Source organism: Fistularia commersonii, chromosome 21 (assembly GCF_037954325.1).
Source record: "Fistularia commersonii isolate RoL2024-O1a breed Wild chromosome 21, RoL_Fcom_v1.0, whole genome shotgun sequence".
Classification (NCBI taxonomy): Eukaryota; Metazoa; Chordata; class Actinopteri; order Syngnathiformes; family Fistulariidae; genus Fistularia; species Fistularia commersonii.
The window spans coordinates 7,672,748-7,688,787 of record NC_141304.1 but is presented as its reverse complement, the minus strand read 5'-3'; the positions used below and the strand labels follow the sequence as shown (position 1 = coordinate 7,688,787).

The window sequence follows — 16,040 nt, the reverse complement described above, 5'->3', positions numbered from 1 at the left end:
CAATTCTTTACTAAAGGGACGGTACCAAGCCAGCTGGAACCTAATAGGGTGGATGAAGAGGGGATGTGTGAGCTGAATATACACATATGAGGACTTCATCAATCATGAAAGCTATTATTAGCCTTGTGGACTTAAAAAGGCTGCCTCCCCTTAAAGAATCAGGTCTTGCGTGAGAGCAGCCCCCGATAATTCAGGGTTTTTAATAGCCACTGTCTTGACACAAGCAAAACGTAAGCTAAATGTGTGAAGACAAGATTCATTGCAAGGGAGAAGAGACACAAAAGACCAGATATTTCTTATTTCGACAGGGTTGGAAGCAACTGAATTGGGGCCTCCTCTGTGGGGCACGTTCATATGTGGAGCAGTTGGTTAAATACGCCGCAGTGTCACACTGACCTGTTTTGACAAGTAATCTCCTGGGGAGAATGGGGGGGAAAAAAAGGGCAAGAAGGTTGTAATGTGCTCACCTGGTCAGATGCTTGCTCGAAGAATGAACTTCCATCTCATTACTTTTGAACTCATTCAGCTCCTTCCGTATCGCTGCCTGCGGAACGAGAGCAAAATCTTTCATTGAAAAAATCTTGAAATTCAAAAGGGGCTAAAAATGGATTTGCAGCAGTTGCTCCTGATTAGTTTAATCCTAGCTTGTTTTTTTTGTGAAAATAAATTATATTAACACAGATGTGAGCTTACAGCACATGAAATCTTACCAAATCACAACAGGAGATTGGATAAAAAAATGAAAGTAATAGTAATGTTAACACAGATGTGAACTTTCAGCTGACATGAACGCCTACCAAATCAAATCTGGTTATTTTATTATCGAAAAAAAATTAGCTGGTTTTGCAAGAGGAAATTTAGCTACCTTGTCAGCAGCTGACAATCTGGTCCAGGGTTTGTCGGCTCGCCTGTCATAGTCCTGAGCTTTGGCCACTTCCACATAGTCGCTGAAACGAATTAGTATCTTTCTGTCTCGCAGCTCGTCCACTGTCGGCCTCTGATTGAGCTGAACAATGAAAATAACAACGATGGAATCTCTCATCAGCTCGCCAATACTTTCAATAACAAAATAGCTTCGGATTGGAAAAACAACAGCAAGTTATTATTACCTTTCTGTTTAGCCGTTGCTTGATTTCCCTCCTCTCCTCCTGTTCAGTCTGGTCATTTCTTTCTGTTGACACCAACGAAAGAAACAGTCATTCAGATCCACTAAATGACTCAGTCGCTACTTGACTCGCTCTGCTCTGATCATGAGACTCGACAGTTGATGAAGTCTGACTGACAGAGACAATACGGATGATCCTCTGCAGAGGTACTAAAAGGATTATTTTAAGGTGTGCGACGGGAGGGTGGAACCTTTAAGCAACATTAGCATTTTCAGAACTTTTAATTGTTGGGGGCCACACGGTCCCATCATCTAGTTCATTTGCACCACCCCTTGAATTTACAATGAAAAGACCAAGGTGTAAGTCAATATTATGTTTACGTGAGATTAATCGAGATCTTAAAACTGCTTCTTGTTAAACCCTTCCGTCTTGACACGACTTTTTATTCTGATGCGTAAGAGCACATCAGCGTCAACAAACTTGTCTCAATGACAGTGATCCACACGTGTATGACAGTACATTTTTTTAAATGTAGATTTGGCAGAGATCATTATTATAGGTCCACATCACTAGTAACCCCCGCAGCGCACCCTCTCAGATATTTGAAGTGGGCGCCCTCTTTTAAGACTAATCACTGTTACTTCTTGTCCTGTAAGATCATCTTTATGCAGTTTAAATGAGCAAATTTAATATAATGTAGGTTTGAGAAGTGATACTCTGTGAGCTGCAGAGAAGGCGCCTCAGGCACTGAAGGAACAGGAATGACAACTGAGATCTAACTTTTTATTTCAAAAGGTCAGGATGATGTGTTCTTAAATTAAAATGCATTATGTCAGTTACAGTAAGTCTGTTGTGATGTCTTGAGTCAGACTTCTAGATTGAGCAAACTTCAAAAAGCGTTGTTTTAGTAAGCACTAGGCAAGTCACAGCAGCTCAGGTGCCGCTTTTTCTAATCTAGATCTAGATCTCACCTTGAGATCATCTCATATTATGTTTTGATGGATTTTAGCCAAACATTTCAGAATGTTTCATTCACATTTTTCATTGTAAGTTTAATAAAGTCCTGATATTCTAGCATAACCAAAGATTCTTCTCCTTCATCATTGTCATGACATTATTTTAACTATTTTAAACAGTCTTCCCTGTATTTGAAAGTAATTTTAAGAGTTTGTGCTCAAATGGCAAAAACGATACTTTCAACTCCCCAGAATTGTCTGATGCCAAAAAAAAAATCATGGCACAGCGGGTAAAAATAACCCACATACTTCATTCTCTGGTGTTCAACATACACGCAATTTTGTAAATGAAACTACTCATAAGAAGATCTGTGGAAAATGTTGAAAATCCGAGCCATTATTTATAAATGCAGATATTCCTGCTGAGTTATTTTCTTTAATTCAGCCTTGAGCATCATGAGAGAAACTGGGTTCGGGGCCAGTGTATTAAAAGGACAAGACACATCTCTATATCTGATATGTCCAAAAATCAGGTGCTTGTACAGAAACAAACCAGACGGATTGAAAAGGATTGCAAAATGAAGTTATTATTATTTTAGGTGAAGCAGGGGTAAGACTGATATCCGAGGCTGAGGCTCGGCAGCCTGCTCCGATGCCAGGGATTAGCTTCAACAAGGCTGTGATGAAACACGCAGCTGCTCGGAGGCTCACAGGTGGCCAGTCTCAACTCAGAGACACATGCGGGGTTTCATTCCTCGCATAGCTGTTGTCTTTATCAGCTCTATGTCCTCGGCAGTTTAATTTCCCAATCAGAGCTTTGATCTGACCTGATTCTGATGCAGAGGACAAATAATATATGTGAATGGCACAGATTTGAAATTATATAAGAGGAAACGTTAAACCACTGAGAGGGGGTCACTACAGGGGATTGATTTCAGCCCTACAATGACTGGGTATGTATTTCGCTCATTCCCATTTACACAACAACAAAAATGTATCCATGACTTAATTATTTAAAACGGCTATGCATGTGGCTCTGAGTAAAACTTCAACAATATTATAATTGATTTATGTGGGGAATAATCTAATCTCCAATGTAGAACAATATACTCACAATTTCCCCCTGTGGCTTAAACAAAACCCTATTACATCATTATGAAGAAGGAAGGAAGAAATGTGCCATCACTTGAATAAACATTGTTTGAATTAATAATTTAAATCAATAATTTCACATTTTTCTCATTCCATGTATCAAGCCACTCAGAATAACACCCTGAGTGGAAATTAGTCTGTTAAGTGATCTAATTATTATGAACTTGGGGTCCAGAAAAGTTGTTCGCTTTGGCCACAACAAATGAGATAAGATAAAAATTCAGTAAGATGTATATTAAGTGTTTCGTGAGTTGCACAGAGGAGTGTGTTTTTGCTGTGTTTTCCATCTTATGTGAGCGTCACTATCGTGCAGTTGTGGCTACTCACGCTTTAGGATGTTGCGGCTCTCCAGCTCCTCCACCGCGGGCCTCTGGCTCAGTCTCCTGCGGAAAAACACCAAAATCACGTTCTGGACCATGGTGATGCCTCTCTGCCGGAGTATCCCCTCTCCTCCTCCGTTTTCTCAGTCTCTCCACTCCACTAGGAGCGCTCGGGGTGACGCCGAGACGCGCACATCCACGGCGCAAACACCGCGACCAGCCCTGAGTCCAAAACAGCGGCTTGTTTTACTACTAAAACATCGGAAACTCCTCATCGGTGTTGGGAAGTTTTTTTTCTTTTCTTTTCTTTTTGACCCAGATCGGAAAAGAGTTCCCTTCCCGACGCAGTTGCAGTTTGATGTGGTGGAGCTGCAGGGCGGGAGTTGTGCCGGGTGGAAGTAAGAGAGGATGCTGAGCTCTGCACTCCGGCTCACACTGCTTCCCTTTTACCACATGCACAGGACTAATGAGGAAGGGGAGGGGCCGAGGAGGAGATCCCCCCCTCCCTACCCGCTCACGCATACTTACACGCGCACACACACGCACACACACACACGGAAAAATTTGCGCGCACACAACCAGGACCGGTGGATTGGGACAGTCTATTACGCAAGGCAGACTGGATCCTATCTGAGGAGAAACCCACCTAAACTCACTTACATTTTTTGCCATTCCAACCTTTGTGTATGATTTGTGTAAGACTAAAATGAGAGATACTCTAAAAATGTGCTTGTTCAAAGAATTCTTGAAACAAAGGAAGGAATCATCATATGGCGTAACTAACGGATCTTTGTATCTGAGTCATATCTTTTCAGTTTGAGTGTAACTCATTATGTATTCATTTCACTTTCTAGAAGTGCATTGTGCTTTCCTTGAAATTTGACTTGAATTTCCCAATGCTCATGCTCAGACTGTTTCTTTGCTCTCAAATGTGTTGCTGCTCAAACACATTTCATCCTGGAGCGATAGCTCAGGTGCTGCAGTCAGGTGGCCCATGTGCTTGTGGAACGGCTGCTCTCAAATATCGGCTGATGGATTTTTTTTTTTGCATAACAACTCTGTCAAACTTCCCAAACCATTGGCCGCGCTGTTGGCTGACCAATGAAATGATCGCTGCCTGGCAGTGACTAGAAAAATACATTGAGTGTGTTTACGTTAGCTCCTCATGTCCTATCTGAGTGAGTAAATATCCTGACTGTATGCATAACCACTGTTTTCTTTACAACTTTAAGATAACAGACACAAAGTACTCTACTTTGAAAAAAAACCTTGCTTAATAATAGAAACCCAAGCACATGGTAGAAAGCAGATTCTCCCTGCCATCAGGGTCAGAGTCCAAATAGTCAATGGCTGGCATGGACTTCTGCAGAGGTCAAGGCTGTCCTTAACAGTATTTAATTCTAAGGATGGTCTATCTGGACTATATTAAACATTAGCAATGACATATCTAAATACCAGAACTGGACAACTAATGTCACATTTACTGTGAATAAGACTACATGAGACTGAAATGAGATCATCTTTCAGCATGAATTGTTTCAAGGTCAAGAATAGAGCTGCAAGAACTTGTCGAAACCGCATGGTTGGCTTGACAGCAGCTTGAGATAATTTACATAAAAAAACCCCAACTGTGGTCGTGAGCTTGCGGCATAGTTTCACAACACCCTTGAAGGTGTTACTAATTTCCGATTTCAGAAACAGCCCCATTAAAATAAGAAAACATGAAGAATTCAAAAAACATTGCTTGGTTCTTGACTTTGGTTGAGGTTCATGATGTCTGGACAGATTATCCTGACTCCTGCTGCAGATGGAAGGGAAGCTGTTTCCTTATGTAGTATAGACATTGTATATTGCTGTACCAGACGGCAATGGTAAGACAGTAAAACCACTGATATTTGTAGCAATAAAAAGGCTACCTTCACTTTTGAAGTCATAAAGACAGCAATGGAACGGCTGGATACTCAAGCTGTGCAGCTCTGTCTGTGTATGCTGTATTTGTTGACAGGGTTGTAACAAAAAAAAAACATAATAAATGGTATGTTATGTTCTTTAACTGTAATCCTGATTTTTATAGATCACATTTTAAGTTTAAGTTATTTTGTGATACTTGGTTATAAACTTGTCCCTGGAACTTAAAAAGGTTATTACAAATTTTCGCTAATGGTGTCTGTAAGTGTTATCATGAGCATCAATGACTTTATCCATAAAAGCTATTTTAAACATTTTAGATAATGTCCATGACCAGCTGACATGCAATTACAATTACAGTTTTTAAGATATGATTTCATTCTGTAGTTATTGTGTCCCTCTCATATCACTCTAATCTTATGAAAGTAGTAAAGAAAACATAAACATATTTGTATAAATTATGAATAATTGAATATGCATTTAACAAGGATGTAAATTTTACTTAATTTACTTAATCGTTGTAAATGTTAATCAATAGAGGGATACAAAAAGGTTAGAATGAGTAATGGTTCCCACTTTTGGAGGCTCAGAATTGTATGACCTTTGTTACTGGTTTCATTTCAATATTTGTATATTTCTTTTGTTTTATTTTCACATTTTTCCTATCTGTTATTTTGTGCTTTAGAGATTGTGCACACAACATAAACATCTCAGTGAATCAATGAAACTCAGACACACGTGTGTGGAACCCATTCAGTCTGCAAGTTTGTGAGTTCCTGCCAGGACACTCGAATAGTAGGATTCCTCACATGACTTTCCAAGATAAACCTCCCGAGCCAACAAGCTAAACGTGCCTCACAGCTGTTAAGGCACTACTTAACTTCAGAAAGGGTTGCAGTGTATGACATTATTTCATTTTTTTTTTATACAAAACCTTAGTATTGAATGGGAAGATTTTGCTCTTTTTCATCTTTCATGTTATTATTTCTTATGCGGCAGTATACATTTTTCAGTAATTTTCATCTAACTGAACAAAACAATGATACTAGAGGAAGGAATGACCTTTGACCAGCTGTTGGAACCCACGGATGAACTTGAAAAAATGTGGGCAGACGGAAGCAAGCTCCTACTAAACCACTGAAGACACTTGCCTGCATTAAAACTGTCCAGACACAAAAACAAACAAACTAGATCCCTTGTTTAGAAGCACTAATGTGACCTTTCCCTGAATAGCTGAGCGACAACATGAGCTTTTCACTGTACAACATTCAGAGAAAATACCATGGTATTATACAATAATTATTATAATTCATAATGTCAGTAAAAATCTATCAAAAGACTAAAAACGATGCTCAGTATAATTTCCTCCCTGTTTTAAACAAGGATCTAGGGAAGACAAGATGCGCAATTAAGAATATGCGTCCAATTGCATATGCCTACATTACTGTGATATGAAGAAAAAGCTAAGATGAGATTTATCTTTTAAAAAGTTTTAAACCTGTATATTTGTGCATTTTCTAATTATAGTGTCATCAGACACAAATTATTACATAAGAGTCCAGGGGAAATAGAATGCAACATCAAGTCTGTTGTTTTAAGTTTCACATCTTACTTTTTCCAGCCTGCGGTAATAAAAGAAATAAATGCATGTAAAGTATGTATGAAAAATGTAAAGTTTATATAAAAAAAAAAGTTTCATATTGAAGGAACAAAGATGACATGCGTGCACTGTATGATTCATACCATGATTTGCACAGAATGATGTCAGATGTTGCACCAACCTGCTCGGGGGATTTCAATGCTGAGAAGGGGACGTTACATTTACGGAGAACACAGTGTCTCTGGAGCAGGACAATCTCAGACCCCCCAGTTATGGATGTGGACAGAGAGTTTTTTGCTTTTCAGTGGACCAAACTGTTCTGGGTTCATCTTTAAATGGCCACGGGCATCTCTTAAGTCTGTATTATCCCTGCATAATAGACTGCAGCGGAATTGACTATCAGGGCTATCCTGCTGTAGCTGAATGCATCCTTTGCTTTAAAAAAATTAATACAATCTCCCATTTATTTTAACTGTGGTGCATGAATGAAAAAGGACATTTATACAGTCACAAACAATGTTTTTTTTTTTAAATGCTGATGAACTACAATACCTGCATACATGGATAAGGTGTGATGAAGTCATACATGGTGAAATTAAAACTGAGTTATAATAATAGTCATTTAGTTGTTATTTTGTTATTTTAAAAAAAAACAATCATAATATTGACAAATGTTTTCACAATGTGCAACTCTATCAATAAAATGTCATGGCTATGCAGTTTTACATCACAAGCAGAGCATGCCACTGATGGGCAAAGGCAGACGTTAGCAGAAAACAGTTGTTGCTGTATTCAAACAGCAATCGGCCACTTGATTGTGTACATTCTTGTAGCAAGCTTTTCGCCACTTCTCTATCTTTGCAGCTTAATTTGATGTAAGCTTGTAACTGCAGCAAACAATCGTGTATGCAGGATGGAAACATGCCCATGAACCTGGACTTGTAAAGCACAAGTGAAATAAAACTAAATGGACCACCAATCTTTAGAGTGAGTGTGGAGCAATTCCATGTATATCCCAGTATAAAAAACACCAACTTTTAATAAGAAATATTTTTACTGCCTTCGGTCAACAGCCCTGATAGTGGGACTCCAAGGGTCAGCTTTGATGACAGAAGGCTTAAAAACATTGAAAAAAATTGTGATATCCACCACTTAAAGTGGTACATTTGAAAGAGCGTGCTGAGCTATAGTCAACAGCAGGAAACAAAAGGGTCAACAGCGTTATGCTCAATATACAGTTGAGTAAATCAAATGCATACATCCGTTCACTCGCTCGTCAAACGGGAAATGAGATAGATCTTTAAAGCAGCGTTTTACCTTAAAACAAAATTTAGGATGTTTTACTGATTATGTAGGTTAAGAAATAAACTACTGATCCTTCTTTATGAACCATAAATATGAACTGACAATCAGATGAAATATTTTTGATTTCTAGTACTGTACTATAAAAATACTTTGAACAAAAGGAGCTCGGCCGTTACTAGCAGTCTTACACTTCATGTGACTCAACAGTTATTCTGTCCTCATAGGCACATCACACTGACTTGGTAGACGTCAGGCTAACGGCAGAATCAGAAGGTTGGACCCTGAGGTGAATGTAATCTGCTAAATTTGGTTTTATAAGAGTTGAAAACTGAAACAGAAGAGCTCAGGAATTAAATTTTCATCTTCATAGGTTTCCAACAAAGGTAAGTTAAGTGCTGTCTCATGTCTGAAAGTACAATACAGTAACAAAGTAAGAATATTAGTTGAATAGCATGAAATGATATAACCAAATAGTATAGATTAGTTTAGTAAGTTAGCTTTGCTATCCCTATCTAGCCTTAGCATAGCAGCTAACATGCTATCTATTGCAAAGGCTATTTTTACAACAATATTTTCGCTGCACTCTACTGATATGCATCACAAATGTACATGATAACTACTGTAGTAATTTATCTTCTTTTATTTGTATCAAAACACAACATTCTGTTTTTATAACACCTCAACTATACCACAGAGTTGTTTGTGTTAACCTATAACAAACACTCTGTGTGTGTGTGTGTGTGTGTGTGTGTGTGTGTGTGTGTGTGTGTGTGTGTGTGTGTGTGTGTGTGTGTGTGTAATTGTGCATTTGTGGGGAGAATCATGAAGCATGAAAAAAGCTTATGGAGCGGCGAGCAGGCCATATTCAAGTAACCACTAAATGGTTTGAGGCATGTATTTTTACAGTCCTGTTTGGCATTCTCAGTGCTGGATATTTATTATCAGGTTTATTGTGTATTATTTTTTTTTTCAGTGTGGAATCTTGACTTTTGCCCTTTGTATTGTTCCCCACGGTAATTCTCAAGAGTGTCTTTCATATTCTCTTGTATTTTGTTTCGTCAGACAACTGTTAACGTTGCTTCCTGTTTATTTTTGGCTAGGTTTTGTCACTGGTGTGTCATATTTTGTCATACTGCCTGCTTATGCATTTTCCCCGAGGCCCAAAGAGAAGCCCTGGGGGTTGAAGTCAAACTTAGGTATTGTTATAGTTAAGCGATGGTAGCAGACCCTTTAATCTACCATAATCTGCTGTATCTGTTTGGTAACACTTGTATAGTATAGGAGAACAAAAAGATCATGATAATTTAATCATGTTAGCTGAAGACCAAACTCAACATTTGGGGTTGTCTTCCCCTGGACAGCATAAAATGGAAGACTATTTACTTTACTCTTAATTGCAACTATTTTGCTTGTTTGTTTGTTTGATGCAATCATCAAATGCAAATGCAAATCATACTAATCATCTCTCATTGAAAAAATGGGATGCCACCCCAGAGCTTTATCCAGTTCTATTCACACATCTAAGCTTTTCCTTCTTCTATGCATGATCACCTGTGTTTTCAATTAATCAATCTTTTTTCTTCCCTGCCCATAGGGATTCTCCTTCAATAAGCTACACTCACAATTTGGAATTTGGCTGAGAATTTGGCTTGTTTTCAATGTTGTCAGATCCACAATATTGTTCACTTTGCTGCATCTCTTCTTATGTTAATCCACCTTGCAAAGGCAGTGTAGTTACCAATTTATTATCTTGATTTCTTGGTTGTATTTTCTCTCTCACAAGCAAAACCACAGAAACAGAAATCAAATCCTTTAACAGAATTTTAAGTACCTCATATTGTGGATTCAATTGGTCTTCCACACACCTTTAGACTTGGATGAGGGTGTCCACACCACAAAGCAACAAAGTATGTAATAGGCAGTATTAGGTATTCAGCATCTGGCTTAAGGACCCTTCTTTCTAGTCAATGGCGGAGCATGGGATTGAGCCATTAACACAAGCAAGCCTCAGTCAGACCAGTCTTTTTTTACCCAACAATCCTAATGGGCCTCTAGCCACAGGCTCCTGCGGCGAAATGTGCTTCACACATACTCACCCACTCTGCTTGGTCAGAGGTAAAAGTTCCTTGTTAGCTGGAGAGCTCACCAGCATGTCAAAGCAATTAGCTGCCTTTGGGAGCAATGGCTGACGAGACTGTCAGCCCATCAAAAGTGGAGGAGAATGGGATGAGTCAGGCGCCATTGCTGGGCGGCAGCCTGCTACTGCCCACTGAGGTGTGTACTAATGCTTCGCTCCTTCCCCAGTGACAGAGCCTGAGGACAAGAGAGCCAGGGTTCAATTTGGAGTCTGAGTCCAGGGCAGCCTGGGGGACCGGGGGATGCAAGGGGGAGTTGCCAGGAATAATTAAATGAGCCCTCTTTAATCGGACTCCATGAGAACCTGTTGGTTTATGTAACTTCCGTGCTAGTACTAGGTTGTAATTCAGTGTTGACCTAAATGTTTTGTACTGTTCCGAGGTCACAGATTTTATACAGTATATGACTCGTTCACATTATGCAGTTTCCCTGCAGACACACTACTGGAATACTCGGTAAATCTCTGACCACTTTGAAAATGCCTCTTAAACCCCCCGCTCTCTTCAAATGCCTTACTGTGCTATTGATGGTGGATGGATAGGACACATTCAAAGACTCAGACATGAAATAGGAATCAATTCTTTATCTAGCCATTTGTTTTTCTCACAGGGTTTTGCCCTTTAGCACAGGTCCATAGATCATGTCTGGCTCTCAACTACCTGCTGGGAACTGAGTGTTGAAGGGGCAACCTCAAATCGCTTGGTCCTTACTAAAACACTATAGGCTGCATGAACTTCATCTCACTCTTTGTGCATTATTTCAGAGAAAGGTCTACCAATAGTAGAAAAGTCTTACGAAAGTTTAAGTCTCTGCAAGCCGTCAATTGTCCTTTAAGACACTACTCCAATAACCTATGACAGAGGACATCCATTAGCTATGATGATGCATGTACCCTATTTAAAAATCAATTTCTGATTCTGTTTGCATAATGAACACTCTTACAGTCAAATATGATGTCATGATCAATACTGAATGGACAATGGTAACCTGGAGAATGAACATCCCCCCTCCCCCGGGCACCGCCCACATCACTATATAGATTTATGTATAGCAAATAATGTAACAATAGGTTACAACTAACAGAATAGGTCACATATGTCAGCGGTCATGTTTCTGATCACTGTGATTTAATTCTAATTTGGCATTAGTCGAAGGATCTGCAAGGGGCTAAAAACAACTAATGTTCAGTACGTGGGCACAGAGGCTTTGAGGCTTTGGACATTTCAATTAGAGGGTACTTGCAGTGAGATCACTTGGAAAAAAAGCTATTGTATAATGTTAATTACTGTATGTGGGACAGGGTTGGTCTATTGTGGTAACAACATATAATTTGAAGATTTCTCCTCATGCCATATATGTGCAAGCTGTGTCATTCGGAGCTTACGTCTCCCTCCAACTGAGTTAAAATATCTGCCAACTCCTGTTCTGTAATTGGACTGAAGCCCAGGTGCGATAGTGTTTGCAGGGACGGTACAAATAAAGTGAAGACAGACGTCCCCAAGTCAAACCGCAGACAAACGCTGCACGCTCCTTTTAATCCATGTACGACTACAGACATGTTTTGGTGAAACATCGTTGCAAAATCAATGTGGTTTGATTTCCGCTATGGCAGAGTAAGTGATTGAGGTCTACAGTTACACTTTTGACCTTTTATAGCTCATGTCTGTGTCCCGTGTATGCCCAAATTAGATGGCGTAAAAGGGAAGTCAAAAATCACAATAATTCTTAAACAAAAGTGGTGAGTTTTGAATCCGTAAAAATAAAGATAGTAACAACAATCATATTAATGCATGGTTACACTATTACTATGGAAATTTATTTATCAATACTTAGCCAATAATTTGATTGCGAAAGTCAACACTTATTGCTTTATAATGATATGTAACCTATTCATTGTTTTTTTCCTTTGTATGAAGACTTAGTTTTGTCATCATTACGCACAAAATTCCATTGATGCCAAATATAACCAGACAGTTTGACCTTCAGTCGTTTAATTGTTTAAAGAATGTCATAGATTATTTTAAAGAAAAAAGATTGTTTGGCAAGTACCAATACTTACTAATTAATAATAAAGCTCTGTCGGCTTCAACAAACTTGTTATTACAATAAACCACCTTATCACATGTAATGGAATGCTTTAAGATTACGTACATTGATTTTGTCCAAACAAACAAATGTTACAATAATAAGATAAAGTAATCTTTTTAAGACAACAAGTTTATCTTTTGTAATAAAGGGACCGACAGGTATTCTTTTGGAAGAGCTTCCTGGAAAGTTACTGGAAACTTTTGGCAAATTTAAAAAGATCACTATATCCATTCCACAGTATGCTGCATCATGTATCAGCGCTGTACAAAGAGAAAAACACTATCTGCAATGGAGAACACAGCGGGGGCAAACTGTTCATAGCAACTGTAAAAAGATGTTGTTTTTTTTTGTGGCTGACACTCAAAATGTCATTACTGGCACTCTAAATGCTCTTGTAAGGGAAATAGTTTGTATACTTTTGGACAGCCTCGGAAAAAAAAGGGCATGACACTTCACAATTCTTCTGACTGACTTTGACGTTGTGGTCAGCTTTATACCTGATACCTGGAAATAGATTAATAGAACAATTTTCCAACAGTGCTTTGTGCTAAACTTTCTCTTTTGAAGAAGAATAAATCTCACAGACGGAATAAACTTCCTGCAGCTGAGAAATTGACTACTGCATAGTGGAGGTATTCTGACAATGTTTGCTAAAGTTAGCAGCATAAAATCTGTGCAATGAATGGGTGAAAGGTGTCACAACATTAACTTGGTTAACATGGTTACATGGATTAACATGGATTAACATGGATTAACACGGATTAGGAGTTAGAAAATATTAATTAAGACAGGTGGTGACTAATGTAATGGAAGTTGTGCATTTGTCACAATCTGCGCATTCACATATAGCCTCGCTGTGCAGACCTGGGGTGTAAGAAGTGTGACCGTGTGTTCAGAGGCTATCTTGGCAGATATGCAGGAGCTGTAGGATGTTTTATTTATTATCCTGAGATATGGGTAGTAATCTGTTGCACTTATAAGTCCAATGTCTTAAGGACTAAAGACCATCTCATATGAATGAAAAGTGAGAACAAATTGTGATGAATCACACTAAAAGGTGAGACAGTGATACTGAAACAGGTTTTGCTCTGCAACAGACAAGACTATTTAATTAGGCAACCTCTGGCTGTACCCTGGGACAATCTATTTTGTCCCTTATCAATCCTTGTACTGTCTGCACATGAAGAAATGTCATTTTACAGTCTATTCACACTTTTTTAAGTCAGGCACTCTAATTTTTTGGGACTTGGAAAAGCAATGTCAGGGGACCCCAATCGTAATGCATTATTTTTTCATCTCGGGTGAAAAGGATAACAGACGTAATAATCCTTGAGGGTCCACATGGAAAAGCAACCAGTTATAAACTGACACGATTTGTTACCTGGAAAAATGCAGTTGTATAAAAAGATTGCAGTTGTATAAATTAAGAAAAACTAATTGGGGGAGAATTTTGACTCAGTGACTGTCCTTCCCCAGTAGTAGCACATCTGTTGAGATTAGAATTTTGTGAAAAATTATATCTTCATGATCAGTGGTTTTAAAATGGCTTTAAAACCAACCTTGCAACCAACTAATATTGCGTTTTTGCAGTCAGCTGCTGTGGGGATGGTGCAAAAGTGGGTTATTTATAACTGGTCAGCAGCTGCGGCTTGGTGATTCGCCTGGTTTCACATAGGGAATTGTTGGGTCAGCAGAAATTGGTGTGTGAACCACAAATATCCAATTATTAGGTCCATGGAAGCAAAGCCTTGGAAGGCTCCTCAACACATCTCCATATCTTCCTTATAACTTTTCTCATCATCTTTCATCCATTTGATATGCCAGAATAAGCTGTTTCAGTTACAGAGGCTTTATGAATGTAAAACATGAAACCATAAAAATAGCTAATAAGAGACAGAATCAATTTGAGGTCATACATTTATAAACAAAAGCTACTCCTGGTTTCAAAAGTCACGTTTATGTTTTTTCAATGATAATGTTATGTATGAGGATTAAAAACAATTAACAGATAAGTTACATTAAATGTGATCCAAATTTAGGGATCTGAAAGGGTTTTTAAAAGTATGTCTGAAGGAAGGTGATATTTAACAGTAATGGCAAGCCTATTTCCTCATTGTGTTCCAATTTCCTCTTCCAAAACATCCTTAAATCCTGAAGTATTTTGCCAGAATAAAGAAGGCCTCAAATTTTAAAACCCAAAACCTGATTCAAGACAACTAAGTTGAAAGCCAGTCGTATGTCTGAAAATCTGTGTTTTGCTCCCTGGACTGCAGCAACTCATAATTACCATTCAAGTGGTAACGTCAATGTGGTGTCTCGTTTTTATGCTTTGGACAGCCTGAAGTCTTTCAAGACATAAGATACAAGTCTGGGTGAAATCACAGGTCAGTGGTGAAAAAGGCATGGAAAACTTTCAAGTTGAGTCTGGACTCATAATTTTGTGACTTGTGTCAGACTTGAGTCCAAGTCATGTGAGTGGCGTCTGTCGCTCTGCAAATAGCAGAGAATGCAACAGTTACAACGCCAAACCCAAGGTTTTCAAAATTGGAATCAACATTGAAATGAGTGACATCATGCGTTCTTTGTGGTCTACAAGCTGAATGTCTAAAAACATTGTTTATGTAAACAGAAGGAAAATGCGATAGGGCATACAGTGTGTTGTTTCCATTGAGTGTCACCACAGTTTTCGATTAATTTGTTATTCTTTTCTTTTCATGCTGCCATTCGTACAGCTGTGGCTCAGTTGGTAGAGTGAGTATCACTCTAATCAGACGGTCGTGTCCCAAGACTTCTTGGGCAAGACACTACTCTCGATGTACTGGTTTGCACCTCACATGGCAGCTCTGCTGGCATATGTATATGGGTGAATGCTTTGCTATTGAGATTTTCTAAATTTATCAAAAGGATGCAGTTACCTTGCAATACATACCTTCTTTACCAGCAGTTGTTGCAGGTAATAGAACTACATGCTATACATTGAAAAAAGCATACAAAGACAGAAAAAGATAACCCAGTCTTATAATATCATGACTGTGGCACCAACAAATATAAAGATATACAAAACTTCAAGTCAGCACAAATCCACCCTTAAAATATTGCTACATTCCCTGTGTATTTTTAAAGTTGCCAGCTCCACCACCAGTTATCTCTCCCCCATGATAGTCATTTGCAGCACAACACCTAAAGCAAGAAGGAAACAAAATGGGGTTTAAAAAAAACATTCCTACTGAGAATCAAAGGGCTTGCTGTTTATTATGATCACATGTGTAATGATAGCCTGGGCAGGCAAAAGAAGGATGCTGCACAAAATCCAGTTTGAAGCTTATAGGGCTCTACAGAAAAGGCCCTCAAGACAGGAAATATGGGAGAGAAATTGCAATCTTTCCATCAGCAGGGATGGGAGAGAAAGCATCCTGGGCTGTGACGTAGATGGGACATTGATTATGGCTGCTGCGGCAGTTCCTCTCTA

General features: G+C 38.8%; 1 protein-coding gene across 3 annotated transcripts in view; it reads right to left on the bottom strand.

Annotated features, from left to right (window-relative positions):
* phactr3b (phosphatase and actin regulator 3b) overlaps window positions 1-16,040 on the bottom strand; it is a 55,420-nt gene that overhangs the window by 1,248 nt on the left and 38,132 nt on the right. For all 3 annotated transcript variants that reach the window (XM_086167964.1, XM_086167966.1, XM_086167967.1), the window contains 4 exons: window positions 3,542-3,597; window positions 1,110-1,171; window positions 866-1,006; window positions 468-544 (listed from right to left, as the gene is read on the bottom strand). In XM_086167964.1, the coding sequence (XP_086024090.1) occupies window positions 468-544; window positions 866-1,006; window positions 1,110-1,171; window positions 3,542-3,597 (336 nt within the window). The remainder of the gene's footprint in view (window positions 1-467; window positions 545-865; window positions 1,007-1,109; window positions 1,172-3,541; window positions 3,598-16,040) is intronic.